Source organism: Cydia strobilella, chromosome Z (genome assembly GCF_947568885.1).
Source record: "Cydia strobilella chromosome Z, ilCydStro3.1, whole genome shotgun sequence".
NCBI lineage: Eukaryota > Metazoa > Arthropoda > Insecta > Lepidoptera > Tortricidae > Cydia > Cydia strobilella.
Genome location: NC_086068.1, coordinates 6,605,950 through 6,625,811, shown reverse-complemented (window position 1 = coordinate 6,625,811; position 19,862 = coordinate 6,605,950). Strand labels below are relative to the sequence as shown.

Genomic DNA, 19,862 nt, shown 5'->3' with positions numbered 1-19,862 from the left:
GGTTTTGACAGTTTTAATAATATCAGGTACATATTAATGGTTGAAAGGAAAACCAACATTTAGTTTCCGTTCACTGGTTTTTTCTAGAACATAAAATTCTAACTACCTATTGATACGTAAGAAAATACATACTTACCTTATTTGAGACGGTGAACCTTACCTTACTAGTATTTCGGCCATTACTACATAGTTATGATAATGCACTACATAGGATATAATCATAGAAGCTTGCTTAGATAAATAAAACAGCAGCAATTGTCTCTTTCCAAATAATCATGAATAAAAAGGATGGTGCGATAAACGTCAGCAGGTCAAAATTTAAGTACATATAAATGATATAAATACTTAAACATAGAAAACACAAGCACAATGGAGACTCTATACGTTATTTATTGGCGTATAAAACGTATTGTCAAGCATGTAACTTGACGATGTCATAACATATTTTATGTGTATATTGACTACGAGTAAAACCCGATTTTTATGACATGGTTGCGTTATTTTAGCGTTTAATTTGACGTCTAAATAAGATTTTGCCCAACACTAGTATTTTATAGTAACGCTTGAGTTGCATCTATGTACGTGTATGCGCAGTTTAAAACAGAAACGTCGTAAGCACATGTATATTAAGTAGCAACAGTGTTTTTGGGATCGCGCGGGGTATGATAGTGTCTCCAAGGTGATGCAGGACGGTGGCGGTCGCAAGGCAGCGCTTACCGTTGTAGAGGAGCGTGGGCTCGGGGTCGCGCGGCGGAGGCCCCGGCGCCGTGGCGGCGGGCGCGGGGCTCCGGCCGCGCCCGTCCCCCACCACGTCAATCTCCTCGTCGGTCTCCTCCAGCTCCGCCGCAGGAGCCGCCTTCCATTTCTTGGCCATGAGGCAGCGCGGCATCGCGGCGCCGGCATCAGACGGCCCACCCACGCGGCATAGAAGACAGACGAATAAAGAAGAGAAGAGAAAGCGCCCCAGGCGAGCGGCAACGCGCGGCGTTCGTCTGCGATTGTGCCGATCGGGGGTATGCGCTGGGGTTTTTATACGAGCGGGTAGTTGCGCGCGCACCGATCGATCGCACGCCGCACAAACTTTGGCCAACACACTCGAGCAACCAGTGGGGACGTCGTGGGGTGGATATTGTATTTGTTTTCTATTGCGGCTTGCGTTCGGTTTCAATGTGGATAAACGTAGGTCACTTCGCGAGTTATGAGATAAGCGAAAAGGAAACTTGATGTTTTTATTCGCTTTCTAAATTTATTATATTATTTTTCGTCACAGCCCTAATTTAATGTTTATGTATACCTACCCCTAAATCGCTATGATTAGATAGTGAATGTAGAGATTGTTGAAATAGGAGTAAGTACAACCCGGATTAAGGATGACTCACGTTAGACCGGGCCGTGACCGGGCCGGAGCTTCCGGCGCTTCGTTTTCTATGGAAAGCATCACGTGATCACCTGTCATGTCATAGAAAAGTAAGCGCCGGAAGCTCCGGCCCGGTCACGGCCCGGTCTAACGTGAGTCATCCTTTATAGCGTTAGCGAGTTAGCGGGTAGCCACTACTCAAAAATTCTTGTCGTGTCAATCGCAGTTTCGCTTCAACCGACGAAAAACAGGAGACTGGGCCACCACAATAAGATATATTGTTTAAACAATAAATCAGGTTGTGTAGTTATATATTTTATTTCTTATATTATTTATTGATTAATATTGATTTTATTGTGTTTAACTAAACAAAAAATATGGGTCCAAAATAAAACCCTAAAAGGAACTTCATTCCTTCAAACCTAAGAATCCGTAAATACTTATTATTTAAATATATAAGTAGGTATTTTCCAATAAAACTTTCTCAACAAACACTACGCACTAGTGCAAAACTAGATTAATTAATGACAAGTAGAGAATACATTAAATCGATATTTATTAACATTTACTTATGGCCACCCTGCTGAATTAAAATGAAAAATGAAAATTGAAAAATGAAAATGAAAATGAAAAATGAAAAATGAAAAATGGAAAATGAAAATGAAAATGAAAAATCGTTTATTGGTCACAATCATTGTGTTACAAATTGAGAAAGGGTTGGGACCTCCTAGTAAGTATATCAATACTTGTGACAGGAGACCCCGCTCTTCCAGCAGCAAGTTAAGAGTACAACCAATACAATAATAGTTAATTATGTAGGTACAGAAAGTTAAAAATTGAATTATAATTAAACTAAACTAAAGTTATAGTTAAGATATAGATATAGATATAGTAAATAAGTATTTAAGTATATATTAGCATGAAGGTTTTAATATTAGGATAATAATAGGTTATGTTAAGTTATGTGTAAATGTTAAATTATATTTATATTATGTGTGTGTTTGTATGTAATTGCGAGACCGTACAATAAAGATAGATGAAGATTAATCTTTAATACGTTTGTATGCTGATTTGAATTTATATCTATTTATGACGTGTGACTGCTGAAGAACCACGTGACGTGACTGTACTTATAGTCAAATAAAATATCAGTGCCGATCATGTCAATAAAAATCAAAACATTGTTTAGTGGAATGCTACGCAAACCTGCGACCGTTTTTTGGATGTTAATATTTATTTGTATTCAAAATATTTTTTTCACATCACCTATTCGAAAAAGGGTTTTTTCTTTCCCGCCAGAAGGGATCAAAGTGGCACTTTTCTGTTTTAGGACATTATATTTTTCTTTTTTGCATACATTTTTTTAGGGTTAATGATAATTTGGAACATAACAATTTCCTTATAGGTGATGTGAAAAATAGTATATGTCACATGGTAGCAGAATTATTTCCACCTTGGGCGTTAACACTTGAATCCCTCACTACGCCCAGCGTCGCTACGTTCAAGATTCAATGTACGCCCTCGCCGTAAATATGTCATTTTGTTCCCTTGTGACACAATCTACTATGCTTGTACGTCGGGAATCTATTTTGGCATTTTTGGTTTACATCGGTATATTTCTGGACGTAAATGCGAGCTCGCGTCCGTCAACGCAGCACATTTCCGGAGGTCGTTTCGGCTCGTGACCCGCGATCATTCATGATTCGGGATACAACGAGAACGTGAAATTTCCCGGCTTCCGGTGATGGTTTCTGTCGTGTTTTAAATGTTGGATGTAAAATGAAATAACAAACTTTTTGTGTGCTTTTAAATATGAAAAATTCAGAGATCATAATGTTATCAAAGTCATATTACGCCTATTGCAGGCCTCATTGATATACTGTTTTCGTAGCGCTTGACTACGTGGCGTAGCAAATGCTACGACATGGTATATATACAAAAGTTACGAGACGCTATTTCGGATTTATTTTACAAAATAGTATGAGCTTTGTAACGTAGCATGAGTTTTAGCTGGGCCGAAAATCAATGGTCTCCTTTATGTTAATGTACCTAATCTTATTTTGACATCACTCACCTGTGCATCTTGCTTGTACCTAGTTATACATGAGTGGGCAAAATCCGCAATACCATATAATCAAATTAAACAATAAAAAATTAAAAGGTCCGGTATTAGACCTTCAAATCTAATAAAATAAAACAGAATTGTAAGTGTACTACAACTTTATTATTATATAATTATATCTAACGTACATTAGTCATTACAATTAAGCAGTTCATTAATTATTGCTGTTGTACTCCTGTGTATGTCGATGCGCACACAGTGCATTCTTAATAATACGTGTGGCAATCCAAATATTCCAAGTTCTCCAGCACATGGAAAAAAAGAATACAGAAACATGTCAGTGACAGCTTTATACTCGTATAAATTGTGCTGTAAAATAAGCTACTATAAGCGTGCTGCCCCTAGTCTGCATTTAAAACACGTGTTTACCCAGGTAGCAAAATGACGTAAAATGACGTCAGCGATGTTATAATGACGTAATAATGCCGTCATTATGACGTCGCTGACGTCATTTGACGTCATTTTGCTACCTGGGTAAAATGACCTGAACACAGCTTTGTTGTTAATAAAATAAGAGCGTGTGCTAATCAAAATGATGGCCGCTTTTCTAACCTAACCCTGTCATACAAGAAAAAAATACAAAATTTGTCAGTGAAATTTGAATCTACTGTGTAGGAAGCAGTTGATTTTATTTGTTTTAAAATTGAATGTAACAAAACAAATGCCACCCTGTTCCATTTGAAAATGATTTAAATTCCATCGGACCATGAGCCTCAGGTGGCTATTGGTGACTTACTATTTGACCTTTCGGCATGCTGGGATTGATTGCTGCCGGGCTAGCACATGATTGGCGCGAGAGTATCTCGCCGCGACATAGACTACCCGTCCCTCTTTAATTCATACAGTTAGTAAAAGACGGGTAGTCTATCTCGCGGCGAGATACTGTCGCGTCAATCATGTGCTCGGCCTATAGGTAGGTACTGCTTATCTACTCCTGTACTCTCAAAACCAAGCTCGTATGAAGCTATCAGTCTGTTATAATTTATGATTCTTTGCCAGTAGCTATAACAAATTCACAAGAATAACAAAAGAGAATCGCACAGAATAAATAGTTATTTGTTTTACAAGGGGGCAAAGTTGTTGTTTAACCTCTCGTGCTATTATTGATACCCGAGCAAGCGAAAGATTACAAAATTGATAAATTTAATCTTGAGCGTTACGAGGGTTTCAAAGCACGAGGTTTAAACAAATTGTGCCCACGAGTGAAACACAAAATTTTTCACCACACCAATCCGAAGAAAATGTTAACTGTAAGGTATCAAACAAAATCAAATCCAAATTAACGTCATTAAATATTTATCATTCAAAATCATCATTTAAAAGTCAATTCTACCAGCTAACATAAGGAAACAACAAAAAATTTGCATCTGATTACTTTGCCCCACATGTGGATAAAAAGCAACTTTCTCACCAGTTTTTGAACAATCAAAAGAGCCTTTACCAGCTGGTGTGGTGAAACGAATATAACGTTCTATCGTCAGATAGTTCCATTTTTAAATGTGAACATTGCTTTTTAAACAGTTCTCTTTGTTATGTCAAATTAGCGCGTCAAAGATTGTAGAATTGCTTCACCTCTTTCTTTTTATCGGATAATATTTACGGTAAGTACTTGGCCGGGTATGTATTAGTATTTTATTATAGCGACGAAGTTACCAAGTAACGAAAAAGAAATACCTATGCTAAAGGTATAATAAAATTACTCTTAGAGCAACCTCAACCAGAAAATCAAGGTAGTAACTGAAAATTTAGTCGTCCCTTCTGCCCCCTCAATCCCTACTCACTCCATTTTACGGTAAGTAAATAAAAAGCAAAACCCTATACAGTTTGCCGGAAACGAATTTAATATCAACATCAACCCAACTTTGTTGGTCGGCGCATACATTGTTTAAACGGCGATTCACTCACATAAGTTCTCAAACGGTTTGGTACAAAAAGTCACCGAAAATCAAAGCTTTTGTAGATTGTTACACAGTTTGTGAACACAACACCGCTCAACTATTTCAAACGGATAACAATATTTACAGTACATATGGTGCTACTTTTCTGCACTAGTGCGTAAATTAGCATATTTCGTAACTATGTCAAAAAGTGAAACTGCCATATGTACTGTAAAACGTTGTACGATACACGTGCGAATAGGTAATTCGCAACTCGTGTCGATTTAAAACACTCCCTTCGGTCGTGTTTTAATTTATCTCCACTCGTTTCGAATTTCCTCTTTTTCGCACTTGTATCGTAAATAACTATTTTCATCTTTTGCTTTTGAATTTTATTGGGCGCTCGTTTACATTATTTTATTAATCTCCGATGTTCGGTCAATTAATATAATTATACGACATTTTTAACTTTAAACATGGTCAGGAACAAAAATCTTTCGGGTTCCTCGCGGGCACCATGTATCTTAGGTAAGTATAGTAAGTTACATAGGTACAAAATGTTGGACCTCATTGGCTGAATTGGGTCACGTCATGTTTTTGTTTGCACTATTTTATGATCCTAATGGAGTTAATTATTTTTAGGTTATATTTCGATTAATGTCGCTTCTGCCAGTTTAGGTGTTTTCGATAAATCCAAACACCATACTGGTTATGTTTACAGATACTGTGCAAGTTTGGGAAAATTTCCTAAAATTGGGAAATTTTCTTAAAAACTCATGAAATAAATCATGGAATTTTCTATTTTATAAACGGAAAGTTCCATCTTCCCTTGTAGAAATTTCGGAACTTTGGAATCTTTCCACTGGCACATCAGGTAGTTAAATATATTAGATTTAATTTTGTTTTTTTTTTTGTTTAACTAATACCGTTATTTAGAATGTTGATTGACAAAGAGTGTAAAGTATTTTATTATTGAAACATACATTCTAAAATAAATTATGATTATTTTCCCGTTCAGATATGAACACTTAATATTTGAAAGGAACCTATCCCCTTAGCAAGTTATATTTATGAAGTTATATTTACTGAAAGTTATCCAAAGAAAATGTCATACAAAATGTTCCTATTTGTAAGCTAATCTAGTGGTAGAATATTGTGGAAAACAGATTCTCTAAGGCTTGAATATAGTGGAAACTGGAATTTTCGTAAATATGATACCAGTATTTTTATTCGCATAACGTTCGCTCACATAGACGGTGCATACTTGAACACGACAAACATTATTATAATATACTGATAATAACAAAATACTTTATTTCAATTTAGGCATAACATATATAATGTAATAAATTTAAAATTAAATAAACTAACTAATCTCTAAAACTAAACTAAACTTATAAAACTTAAAATAAACTTATAAATAAAAAATGCTCCCCAGATAATAACTGATTTCATAAATCGCTGATTTTATATTTTATACATGTGGCTCCTATAATGGTTTAGTTTCATAATCATAAAGCAGACTTTCTGTCGCCATTAAATACCTACTTGCATATATAACATGCTTGCATATGTACTATTAACGTTATATCCTATAAATGCTGTACTTTCTCATTTGGATTGCCACCAAGTACCCCTAAATGCATAATTTTAAACTATTCGTCCCTCTCTTTCTTAAACTCAGAAAGCGCAGATAAGGGAGAAAACATGAGAGAGTTGGACCAAGAAAAGTCTACAGCGATTTTGATAGCACACGCACAAGTATAGCTATATGCCAACCTGGCATTACTATGTACCTACCTAGCATTAAGTTGCATGTGTATTTGTGTAATCTGTATCTACTTGGTTGCAAATAAAGATTGAATTGAAGTGTTATTTATACGTCATAATTTCTTAGACGTTTGACGTTTAAAATAACACCTGCACTGCGTCTGCTATCAAAATCGCTGCAGTCTTTTCATGGTTTAACTCTAGTACAAATTTTAATTTCGGAATCATTCTGGTGCTTATAGACCGTCAAACTTCTAAAGTTACAAGTATATTAAAAAAAAGTTATACCGAAGCTTTACCAGGTAGCATGCCAGGTTTACACTTAAGAACTGTATTTTTTTGTATAAAAAGGACATTTCTGTAAACATAGTGATTTTTTTAAACCATAATTTTTTATCGTGACTTATTTAAATAAGCGATTGAGATAAAATATGAATTTCGTTCCGTGAAAGTCGTTAAAACCAAGCTTAAATATTTTCCCAAAAGTACGCTGTTGATTTACACAGTTAATTAATGCTTGGTTTGAGTATTTCGAGGCATTGTATCTCTGATTTTGCGGCGATCATGATTAATGGGGAGTACATTTTTAATCTTCTCTTATTAAATTGGTTAGCAACCATTAATTTGGACATCATACCTAAGTACTAAGATTTAACCATACATTTTGTCAGCAGAGCCAGTAGCTGTAAGATTATTACTGGGTCAGCAAGACTTCAAACCACGAACCTAGAAGAATTAAGGTCAGATAGGGTAAGAGTAACACTGGGGTAATACTCATCCTCATCCTCATACTTAAAATAAACTACCTGACCTTAAGTATCCCAGAGTCACCGTAATTCGTTTATCTTGCGACCACTTCACACCCGACGTGGTAATAAAATAGAAGAACTAGCATTAATATGATGTTAAAATTTGATTGACCCTGAAGCTGAACAAAATCAATATTAATAAATGAAGCTTGTTTGTAACGTATGGACATTTATTAATCGGCTACTTATACAAATGTGTACAGAATATCATTTGATATTTACCACTAGCTTTTCGGTGAAGGAATACATCGTGAGGAAACCTGGATACGTCCGCGAAGAAATTCAAAGGTGTATGTGAAGTCGCCAACCCGCATTGGGCTAGCGTGGGGACTATAGCCCAATCCCTCTCGTACATGAGAGGAGGCCGTGCCCAGCAGTGGGACGTATATAGGCAGAAATATTATTATTATTTACTTTCTTATTTTACATTCACATTCTATTTCAGTTATAAAAATTAAAAAAAAAATTAAAATTTAAAAAATAACTACCTAAACATAGAGTATAAAAATTAAGCTAACCTATAACTAACCCAATTATTAAAAAAAATTAGAGCACTGCAGCATGACAGTAATAAAATAATGCTTAGCGATTTATGGATGTTTGCTGACTTTGGTTTGGTTTAACCAGTTCAATATTTAGCTGACCGAATACATTTTTGGTTGACCATAATAATAAAAAATTATAAACCTCTTTAACAATACCCATTATTAATGAATTATTAAAAGCCTCAATAAGACTAGGTAAAACAAATAACCACGGTAATTGTCATACAATTAATTATCTTAGGCTCGTAAATTCTTAAAAATACTGACTAGATTGTTATATAAACGCAACACAGTATAACGCCAAAAGTAGCTTTGAGTTGAAACACCAGTTCCGAATTCCTACCCAAGGCCTTCTTAATAGTTAATTATTAGAAATAAACGCTTAAAAATATTGTTCTCTTATAAAATGAGTATAACCTAATTGCCTATTACTGGTAGTACATACTCGAAAATTGCTTCTGTCATTGGCTTACAGTATGTTAAATGTAATTATACTTGGCGTGCACCAAAAGGCGCGACTCAAACCTCCCGAAAGAGTCATAATTTCTTATTTGTTGAAAAATTGTATTTGATAAACATTAACTTATACCTACTTAGACACTGTAAAGTAACATTTTTGGTAAAATACAGATTAGGCTTATTCGTCACGTATACCCTACTGATAGGATTTAATAACTAGATGAACATAACAGATATTACTCAAGGAACAGTATCAACTCGAATGATACTTCAGATAAATTACATACTTATTACATGTTAGAATTCGTAAATTAATAATTTAACCTTTTAACAACATTTTGTCATAATTTGAACTAGCAATTAAAGTATGTCAAACTCATTTAATGGTGTTTATTGCATAATATGGCGGTTAAAAGGCTAAATATTCCACAAGGTATAATCATATACCAATATGCATGGATTTAAAGTAGGTACAAATATTGACTTACAATATTTAAAATACCTCGTTTAAATTAGTCAAAACTATTCGATTGCTGTTGATAAACGGAAAGCAATTGATGTAAATAGTTAACATTCACAGGTTAATGTTTATATTTGTTGCGCGACCAGTGATTTCCATATAATTTCATGTCATTATATATTTATGTAATAAATACTATTTTCAAGACCGTTCTCAAGCCTTAATATTAATTATAATAAAGAATGTCATATATCTCATCCCAGTACAGAGTCGTTGTAATATTTGAAATGCCGAATTAATATATAATGTGTATCTTATTTATATATAAAAATAAGTACAATTTTATTCTTTAAATTTCGTTGTTACAAGTCGAGAGTATCTTATCTATCTTGTAGGTAAATCAAACCAAAATAAACTTCTCAAACATGTGAACTATAACAGTCTGATCAAAGCATTTGGTATCGTGGACATCCTCAGCATTAGCAAGTACACTTGAAAAATAATAAATAAACCATTGGGATGCATTGGCATATGTTTTTGTAACACTCAAGTACACAAAACACATAAAAAAGACTAGTCATAAAGATAGGTTCAACGGTATTTTTTCAGGTTATCCTTATTCATATCACAAGGGCAGAGTTGATGCCTCACGTTGTCTATGTTACAATGGACCAAAGGAATTAAAAGTATCTTTACACTTTACTCCATTTGCTCGTACAAACCAACTCTGCGTATTTACAGACGATAAGGAACCTTAGCGTAACTCCGTAAAGGCTTTGGAAAAGTAAGGAAAAGTTGTCGGCGCTGGTAATTTTCCCGTCAAGGACAATAAAAGTAGACGGCCTGAAGTTAAGTCCGTGTTTAGTTTTAACCCTTTTTCTCGTTTTTAGCTAACGACCGCCATTGAAAACTGCTCACGAATTATTTTAAACAGAATTTAACTTCAATTTAAAGGGTCGGCGCGTAGTAGGTACATGTTTATGTTTGGAGAAACTGGAATGGTTGCCTTTATATCGTTCGATACGCTTCTACCTTACTATGTTTTAACTTTACAGTTATGTTAAAGGTAATTCTCAAAAAAGTGGCATCGACAGGTTAAGGTTAACTATTTTTTACTACTTCAAGTACCCCAAATTTTCAAAAGGGAACGGATAATTAAGAAGTTATGGCGAGTTGAAGTTTTGAGGTGCAGGTTAATGTTACACTACACAGGTTAGGAGGGAAATGTAGCACGTTATATCTGGTAATATATGGATCGAGTCGGAAGTCACAATTACCTGCCAAGACTTACAATAACCTGTACATTGATCACAGGTTAGAGTTAAGCAGGTTAAAGTGAAAAATAATTTATTTTAGATTTTATCTCTTGAACGGATAATAATACGAATATCTCACTTTTAGCATAAATGAATATAACTTCATACAATATTGAAATGATATTATTACATTAGGCCCCATACCAATTTCGTGAAATAATCGAAACAAGTTAAAGTTAACATTCGGTTACGAACTCCAGATTCCTGCTTTTAACCACTTGTCTCTACGAAACTACGACACTTGGGTCATGATGGTTCCCTACGGTGGTTAGCTTGATAAGTACTTACCTAATATTTTGCCATAGTTATGATCTAAATATAATTTTCTGCGTGTGAGTGAAATGCAATACCGCGGATGTACAGGTTGCAGTGAGAATATCCTTGTACTAATATTGTATAAATATATAAATTTGTATATTTATACAAATTAATTGTATAAATATTGTTGTACAAAATTATATATAAGACTAGTGTAACGTACCTTTTTAAAGGTAATGTTTATGTTATATTGCATGACATTTTATTTTACAAAAAGCTTGGGGTGCTTAACAGAGCCAAACAGTACTTCACACCGGGTCACCGACTTTTGTTATATAAAGCGCAGGTTCGACCCCATATGGAGTACTGTTCTCATCTCTGGTCTGGCGCTCCACAATACCAGCTCCTTCCCCTTGACTCCATCCAACGTCGGGCAGTTCGTATTGTCAGTTCATAAAGGACCATGTTAAAGTATATACTTTTGCCTTAGAGTCCAAATAAGTAATTTTTATGAATTAAAACTGCGAAAGTACAAACGAATGCTTTTATATTTTGTCCAAGAAGAATGTTGACACATTGCTATGGTAACCAGTAGTTTTCTTAAATGTTGCCTATATAAACTCTATTCTGCAACAGGCAATCCCGAACTTACTGACGGCTTAGAACCTCTTAGTCTTCGGAGAGACGTTGGCTCTCTTTGCATGTTCTACCGTCTGTACAATGGAGAATGTTCCGAAGAACTTTTTGATCTGGTGCCATCGTCTCGTTTCTATCACCGCACCTCCCGCCAAAGGAGCAAAGCTCATCCTCACTTCTTAGACACATGGCACACCATGAATAAGCGGGCATCCCGCTCGTTTCTTCCCAGAACGTGCAGAATGTGGAATGAGTTGCCTCCTGAGGTATTTCCTTTGTGCTACGACATGGGATTCTTCAAGAAGCGGGTATTTAGGGTTCTCAAGGGTAGGCAATGCTTAAGTGGCTCCTGTGATGTTGCTTACGTCCATGGGCGACGATGACTGCTTCCCATCAGGCGGCTCGTCTGCTCGTTTGCTGACTATCACACAAAAAAAAAAAAAAAAAAAAAATTGGTGCTTATAAAATCTAAAGAACTAAACCTAGAAGAGCGATGCTTTTGGACAAGACAGGTTACAGTGAAAAGTGGTACTCTTTATTGTTTACTAGCGACCCGCCTGCCCCGGCTTCGCACGGGTATTTAGTAAAGCGTAATGGAATCGAGTCACTTTTGATGTGGCACCTAGGCTAGCCCGCTTGAATTTTTCGCGCGAAATTTTTAATTTACGATAACTCCTAAGATATTTATTTAAATTGTATGGTGTAAGGGGCCATTTACATATATGTACTCCCTATTCTCAGTAGTCCGGTTTGACGCCTTAACCGAACTAATGGGAACAAAAGTGTGGCAGTAGTTCGGCCCCGGACTAATCAACCGAACTACTGAAACTAGAGGGCGAGCGTGTGGAGGGATAGTTTCGCGCTAACACGAAACTTAACGGGAGTCCTTTGATGTTTGGCCGTTTTACCGACACAAAACGGAGACAACGCGAACATATGCGAGACAATACGAATTACGAACGTGGGCGAATATTCACTCCACATTCCCGTACACGGCACGACCCGTGTTTTTGGAGAGGGCTTAGCACTTAGCTTTGTCCTACGGACTATTAATTTGTAACAGTGCTAAAAGCTACTTCGGACTACGTCAGTAATTTAGTCGAGTGGCGAGTATTTGTGACTGCATGCCTAAAGGGTATTTGCTGCAGATTGAGCATACGAGTATATAAGGACCCTCAAAGGACACATGCAAAGTCACAAATACTCGCCACTTGACATTTACTCCGCAAACGAAAGAGATTTTTTTTAACTCCTTCGTGGCCATTATTAAGAGGAAAGGGAACGGTCGCTTCTCTATACAAACGTAGTCCCCATTTTTCTCTCTGGTTATTGACATTATGGTATATATTTTTACACAATTTGATGTATATTTACCATAGCTATGCCCCTACGTTTGACTTTACCCGATTTTTTGATTATTGTAAAAATTAGGAGCGAACAACAGATTTCATGCAAATTTTTAAATGCTAACTTTTAAAACGTAATTAAAAATTTCAAAAAATTAAACGTAAGGGCAGAGCTGTGGTTGATACACAACTAATTGTGTCAAAATATTTTGAATAATGTTAATATCCAGAGAGAAAAATGAGGACTACACTTGTACGAAAAACCAACCAACCAACAGTTGATTTTGCTGTTCTTTGTTAGATTTTTTTATATATTTTAACTATGTATTTTCAACGTGGACCTCGTTGTTAAGGATGCCTCACGTTAGACCGGGCCGTGTCCGGGCCGGAGCTTCCGGCGCTTACTTTTATATGACATGACTGGTGATCACGTGGTGCTTTCCATAGAAAACGAAGCGCCGGAAGCTCCGGCCCGGACACGGCCCGGTCTAACGTGAGTCATCCTTTACTTGGCTACGTATTTTGGTAGGTTATGAATCTATCACCGTGTGAAATGTGAGAAGTAGGTATTACATGGTCCTGTTTATTAAATTTGGATTATATATTTTCAACATTGTTTTTGTTTATCTATAAAAAAACATATTTCATATCAAAAGATCAAATCAGCATACATTCAATTCAAAAACTCGATGACAGGTTAAGATGCCACTTATTTGAGAATTACTCTTAAATATTTAAACTAGCTCGACATTTGATCCCCATGTTTGTATTATATATTCAAGTTACTTATAACCAAATGCTTTAGGATGTGCACGTGCCCTTGCGAAAAATATTTGAAATCGACATCATTTCCACCTAAATTACTACTCTAATTTCTCAGAAGCCCTAAGATTTCTTGTCCTTAAATGATAACATATTTAAATTAATTAAATGATACGTTGTGTTATGGTTTAAATTAGATGTAACGAAAACATTCACAAACTACTAAATTATTTTTCACTTCCAATACTAAATAAGAAAATTGTAATTGTAACTGGTTACATGGTACACTGGTAACTTGTGGGACAGTTGTCTGTTTTATGTGGCCAAGGAAAATCGCGACCGCTAAAGTTCTGACTATATTACTATTGAAACGTACCAACTACGGTTTCCGAAAACGTTAAATTAACTATTATTTTGTTGAATGAGTTTACCGCGGACATAGTCTCTGTAAACTAAACATTCCGTAAGAAATATGGAATAAGTATCAGACTTTAGTGAAATATACTCATAAAGAATTTATGGTTCCGTAAATATTCTTAAATATGTATCAAAGGTAAATATAATTTTGAACCAGAATTTTAATAATTGTTTTCGCTTACATATCTATTTCTAAAATTGTACGTTGCATATTGCTTTTTGACATAATTTTAAGTAGGAATATTTCTTTACCCAGACTACTTATATGTATACCTAAAATTGTTAAATTAAATAAAAACAGCCTTTTTCACTACTCGATATTTTTGGCTCTACGGAACATCTAAACTACTATTAAATCGAGTATTAAAAACTTAAGCGCACACGATAGTGGCAAATAAATGGCATATTTTATGTTAGGCGCTTTACCGAGAGGCACCCACTTTCTTGCTAAGTGGTACCCATGTATTGTTCTATTTATATTGCCATCAACTACCAATGATATAACCTTATCATATCTTATCATATCCAACCTGGCTCCTGAAATATGACACAATCGCAGTCTTCACAAATATTTTCTAACATTCTCACTTTTCTTACCTTTTAATAAAAAATACTTAAAAGAGTTTGATTTTAGAAGTTTTATTTTGTAGTTGATTTATTTCAGCGATATTTTATTCAAACCCAAGACGTATTTCTAACGAATTAGTGACATTAACGTCTTTGGAATATTGGTAACTATTGACTTAGGTATGTATCACATTCACAGTTCAACAACAAATACTAGTCATTTTTAATGACTTCCTACAAACATTAATGAAGTAAAAAAATCATTTAAAAAAATGTTATGTGTTACGAACCTTATTATCTATTTTACAGAAATTGCAGTATCAGTTGCTGGTATTCTGATGTCTTATTTTAAGTCCTAAAAGTACCTACTTAGTATTAAATACCTGTTATACTAAACGCCGATACTCGGCACTAATACACGAAACTTTATTTACCTATTATAAACAGTAAAAACTAGTGCTTAAATCCCAACTTATTCTAAGTGTGATGTTTTATTTGACTCAGTGATATTTATTTATAAGTGAGTACTTATATTAAGTGATTTTGGTTCAAATAATAGTTTATTGATTAAGCTTTGTCTCGGACTGGGAAAGGTCTGATATTATTATTTGGTAAGTAAGGTTGAATGGCATATTATGGCAGTGTTACTTTTGTAGTATGTAGATTTATTATAAAATGTATACTTAAAATAGCAAAGTGAGCTCCAGTTGGTAAGGATCCGGGAATTAAAGTAATTTTGTCATTTTTTATACTGCTCTACGACGTGAAGCATTTTAATATCCACAGCAGATACTCACATGTCTTGTATATATATTTTTACAAACTTCCAACGTAGGTAAAGTGATATCCTGGATAAGTTAAAGTAAGGTCCACATTTGTATTTTGTTGGACTATGAAAATAAAGGATCAATGTGGCCAAATTCGTCTGCAAGAAACTTTCATACATGAGCTCTTTTTCGTTTAAACAATAATACACTATTGTTATACCTATTTGTTATCTTCATCGCAAAAGCAGCGATTGCTTTTGGTTACAGCAGTCAAAAGAAGGTGTGCTCTATTGCCTACGGTTAAAAACAATAAGATAAATACGCTCTTTATTAAAAAAGCATAAGCTATTGTGTAGAATGTAAACCATAACGCGGTAGTCATAAAGTAAAACCCCGCAAACGCCAGTTTATGTACTACCTAATACTCGTACATCACTTTGGACTTTTAAATTTCAAAATTTTACACAGTTAAAAAAAGTCTAGATATTAGTTAATCTACTATAATTTACCATTACAACCACCAAGGATTAGCTATGGAAAAATTTGTACAGCTATAAATTTTATTGAAATATTAATTGGGAAGGATAACATGAAAAAATGTTTTCCTTTTTTAAAGTTTGACATTGATTTGATATTGTATGTCCAACTAACATATTAATATTCATATAAGTGTGTATTTAAATTACTTACGGCGTGAATTAGTTTTGTTGAACTTGAGTATATCACGTATATTTTTAATGAATTTGGACTTTAACAACAGACTTTCATTACCCACTAATCATCAAAATTTAAAATATGTTTACGAAACTTTACTTAGACCAAAGTATTTGATTAATTGAACTGATTACAATTTAAATTAGTTGTAAGATTTGTAAGTAGGTACGCCAACTAAGCAGATATATTTTTAAACTTACTCATTAGTATTTTAAGACTGGTTCAAGAGCCTGTTGAAGTTTATAAATAACTAAACACGCGCTACAAAGGCCAAATGAGAGTTTGGAAATCAGCTAGGTTCCATTAAGTTTGATTTTTTTTAAATGATTGTAGCACTTTATCTAAGAGATCATAAGAGAAGCTACATGTATATTACCTCTGGCTTGGCTTCTGATTCGTACGACACTTCGCCACTGGTGTCTGGGCATAACATTTTAACCATAGAAAACCAATTTACTAGAAGGGATATTCATGCATTTTAATTTGATTATAGCTTTAGTGTTATAGTTAACAATTAACATCTTTTATTAGACAAACCGCACAATCGTTCAATGACACCTGCGGTCAAACTTATGTAACCTAAGCGTAGACTTCTGCATCGAGCTGGCGTAGCCACATCAATTATTTACGCAATTGAGACCGTTACGATGATTGGAAGACTTCCTCGACATACCGAGTCGACTCGGCGCCCGACCGCTACCGCACTCTTCTATCAGTCTTATTCAGAAGTTTCCCAAGAAACCGTTTAAAACGCATAAGTAAGGCCAAACATAACTACGAGTACTTGGAACTTGGACTTTTTTACAAACGAAATGCTTTCAAAGATTCACTGATAATGCATTTTATTGTATTCAGACACCATGAGATATATCGATGTCAAGATCATTTTAGAATCTGAACACGACTCTGTTGTCAAGACGCTACGTGGTAATGTAGCGTAACGATTTTTGTACAGTCACAGGTTACCCTAAGGTGACTGTACAAAAGTTGAGGTCGCGGGCAGACATGTTTTAAGCCGCATGTAAATGTATGTTGGTACCACTTGATTTTGTTATTTATTTCATTCGATTGAATACAGCTTTTAGTACCTTTAATTGACCTCAGGGGGCTTACATGTCATAAACACATTTCTCGCTCGTCTCCTTTTTTGGGTAACTGATATACTATTGCTACTGATTTATTTACAAATTTCCGTATTGTGGAATTTGTCAGTTTTTTAAATTTACAATTCAATGCATGCATTGTGTTTACAATCTTTATGAGCACTTAAAAACATTTATTCAAATTACAGTTGATAATGTTACTGATATGATACATGTGATACATGTAGCAAAAACTAATTAGTTCAGATATAACTGAAAGAATGAGTGTAGCAATACAAGGACATTGAAGATACCTTAAACTGTTTAGTACACGCCTACAACTTCTCGTTAACATATATTATTAGGTACATGATATGACTGCAGGTATACATTCCTGTCCTCGTAAATATTGTTTAAATAATTGTGACCACCATTGTCAGTCGAATGCTCTTTCACGGTTGAATAGAGTAAATTGACAAAATTATCAAATTGACTAGTCGTATAACCTAAGGTGGGTAGTGCTTAAATTCTACATTTTACAAATTGTTCTCTCTACTTATACATAAAACTTTTTAGGATAAGTAGTGACTATTACTGTGGGAAGAAAAATAATGCCATCGCCAAGTATGCGATGAGAAGCCATCAATGAAGTTTGTAACGCTAGTTAATGTAGGAATTGAGATTCAAAAGTTTACGTCAACAAAATTATATGCCGTTTGTTTCATTTGGACATAATACACAAAAGTAAGCGATATAAATCTATTTTTGTATGTATAAGTAAAGTAGTTGAAATACCATAAGGTAATAAGATTAGACTAAGTCAGATCTTTACTACCCTAAACTCAAGAGTAAAACTTCTGACCAAACCTTAACGATATTGAGCAAAAACTATTTTCTAATTTAATTTTCATTATTCCAAATACTTTAGATGAAATAAATAAGAGCTATCATTGTTTTCGTTGCTACATCGTACTATTGTGTTATTTTATTGTATTTTCTTTGTAATCGTTATATTTTTCGTTATACTTTAATGGAACAGTTGATTTTGCTGTTCTTTGTTAGTTTTTTTTTTATATATTTTACCTATGTACTTTCAACGTGGACCTCGTTGTTACTTGGCTACGTATTTTGGTAGGTTATGAATCTATCACCGTGTGAAATGTGAGAAGTAGGTACTATACCTGGTCCTGTTTATTAAATTTGGATTGTATATTTACAAAAGGTAATTCCTTAACCCTACCTTACATTAGGATCACTTGCAGTCAGCAGGGTTACTCGTATTTTAAACTTGCCCAATAGTAATGCAACCATTTTGATGATGTGGAGTGGATCTGTTACATACGTACAGTAGGTACATATAAGAGAGTCTTGAACATCAACTGAGCAGCATGATACGGCTTAAACGAAAAAAAGAGTATATAGACAAAGTAACCCGTTTTTATTGCTCGTACGTATTTTGTGTTTCTGCATCTTCTCCTTAAATGGATAAAATATGATTATCTGCAATATGAACGATTATGCAATGTGTTCATAATATATCGTTATTCGTCTTATTTGTATATTGTCATATCGAAAATGAGGATTTAAAAATCTAGTAATACAGCATTGCCACAATAATAGTCTCTGCTGACTGTGGGTGCTTACAATACGCGAGTACCTGCAAATGTGATAGTGATAGCGGTTAACATAGATATTGCATACTTAAGCCTAACAAATGCCAAAGGAATGACAATGTGAAATATTCAATATTCACGTAAAATTTGAATTTTCTATAAAAATACTTTTCTATTAAAACCCGCATTTCAAAACTCGTCTTACTTTACATACTTCAATCCGCAATTTGAAAAAACGCATGCATTACGCAAAAACAGCATGCACTTGTCTCCTGACACAATCACTTGAATGCATAAAAGTGTTGAAACGATAGACGATGTGAGAATTGTCTCACCCTATGACTGCATCGTACCCGATCATAATCATTAGACTTCATAACATCAAAGTCGTCTTATATTATCCTTGCGGTTCTCACCGCATTTTAGACACGACCCGAATCCCTGACGGACCGCTCGCATTTACCACACCAAAATATTCTTGACATTTTTCAACACATTTAAAAATTTAAGCTGCTTTTATGTCCAATATTTACATTCCGGAATTTACAGAGGTGATATTGTGGTGTACATTTTTATTACTTGATACATTTTTAATGTCGGTTAATTCTAAAGGCGAAATCAACATGGGTAATATAATAGTGAGCGCTTTTCATTTCATGCACATTCGGAGTATTCCGCATGCCAAATGTTAGTTGCAACTGGTGGTTGGAGCGAGCGAGTTCTAATGGCCGTGTGCCGACTACTAAACGCTGGACTTACAGGTACGTGTCTTTATACCTTTAAAATTGGTCGTGTTTATTCCTATATACTCCTAACCTTGCAAAGTTTATTAAGACCGAGTGAGCAGTGTAAGAGCAAGTTGCAAAACAATGTGTTTTAACTTTAAGTGTGACGTCCACGGTTAAGTCAAAGCGGCGTTCGCTCGCAGCGGCCGCGTCCGCGGTCTCGAACACGCCACCAGCCTTGCTTGTACGAGTACTCGACT

General features: G+C 34.9%; 2 protein-coding genes across 2 annotated transcripts in view; one reads left to right on the top strand and one right to left on the bottom strand.

Moving 5' to 3' along the window:
* LOC134754356 (transcriptional repressor scratch 2-like) overlaps positions 1-1,228 on the bottom strand; it is a 47,827-nt gene extending 46,599 nt beyond the window's left edge. The window contains exon 1 of the mRNA XM_063690650.1: positions 718-1,228. Coding sequence (XP_063546720.1) covers positions 718-889 — 172 coding nt within the window. The 5' untranslated portion in view covers positions 890-1,228. The remainder of the gene's footprint in view (positions 1-717) is intronic.
* Positions 1-19,862, top strand: part of LOC134754168 (JNK-interacting protein 3) — a 156,239-nt gene that overhangs the window by 108,961 nt on the left and 27,416 nt on the right. The window lies entirely within an intron of this gene.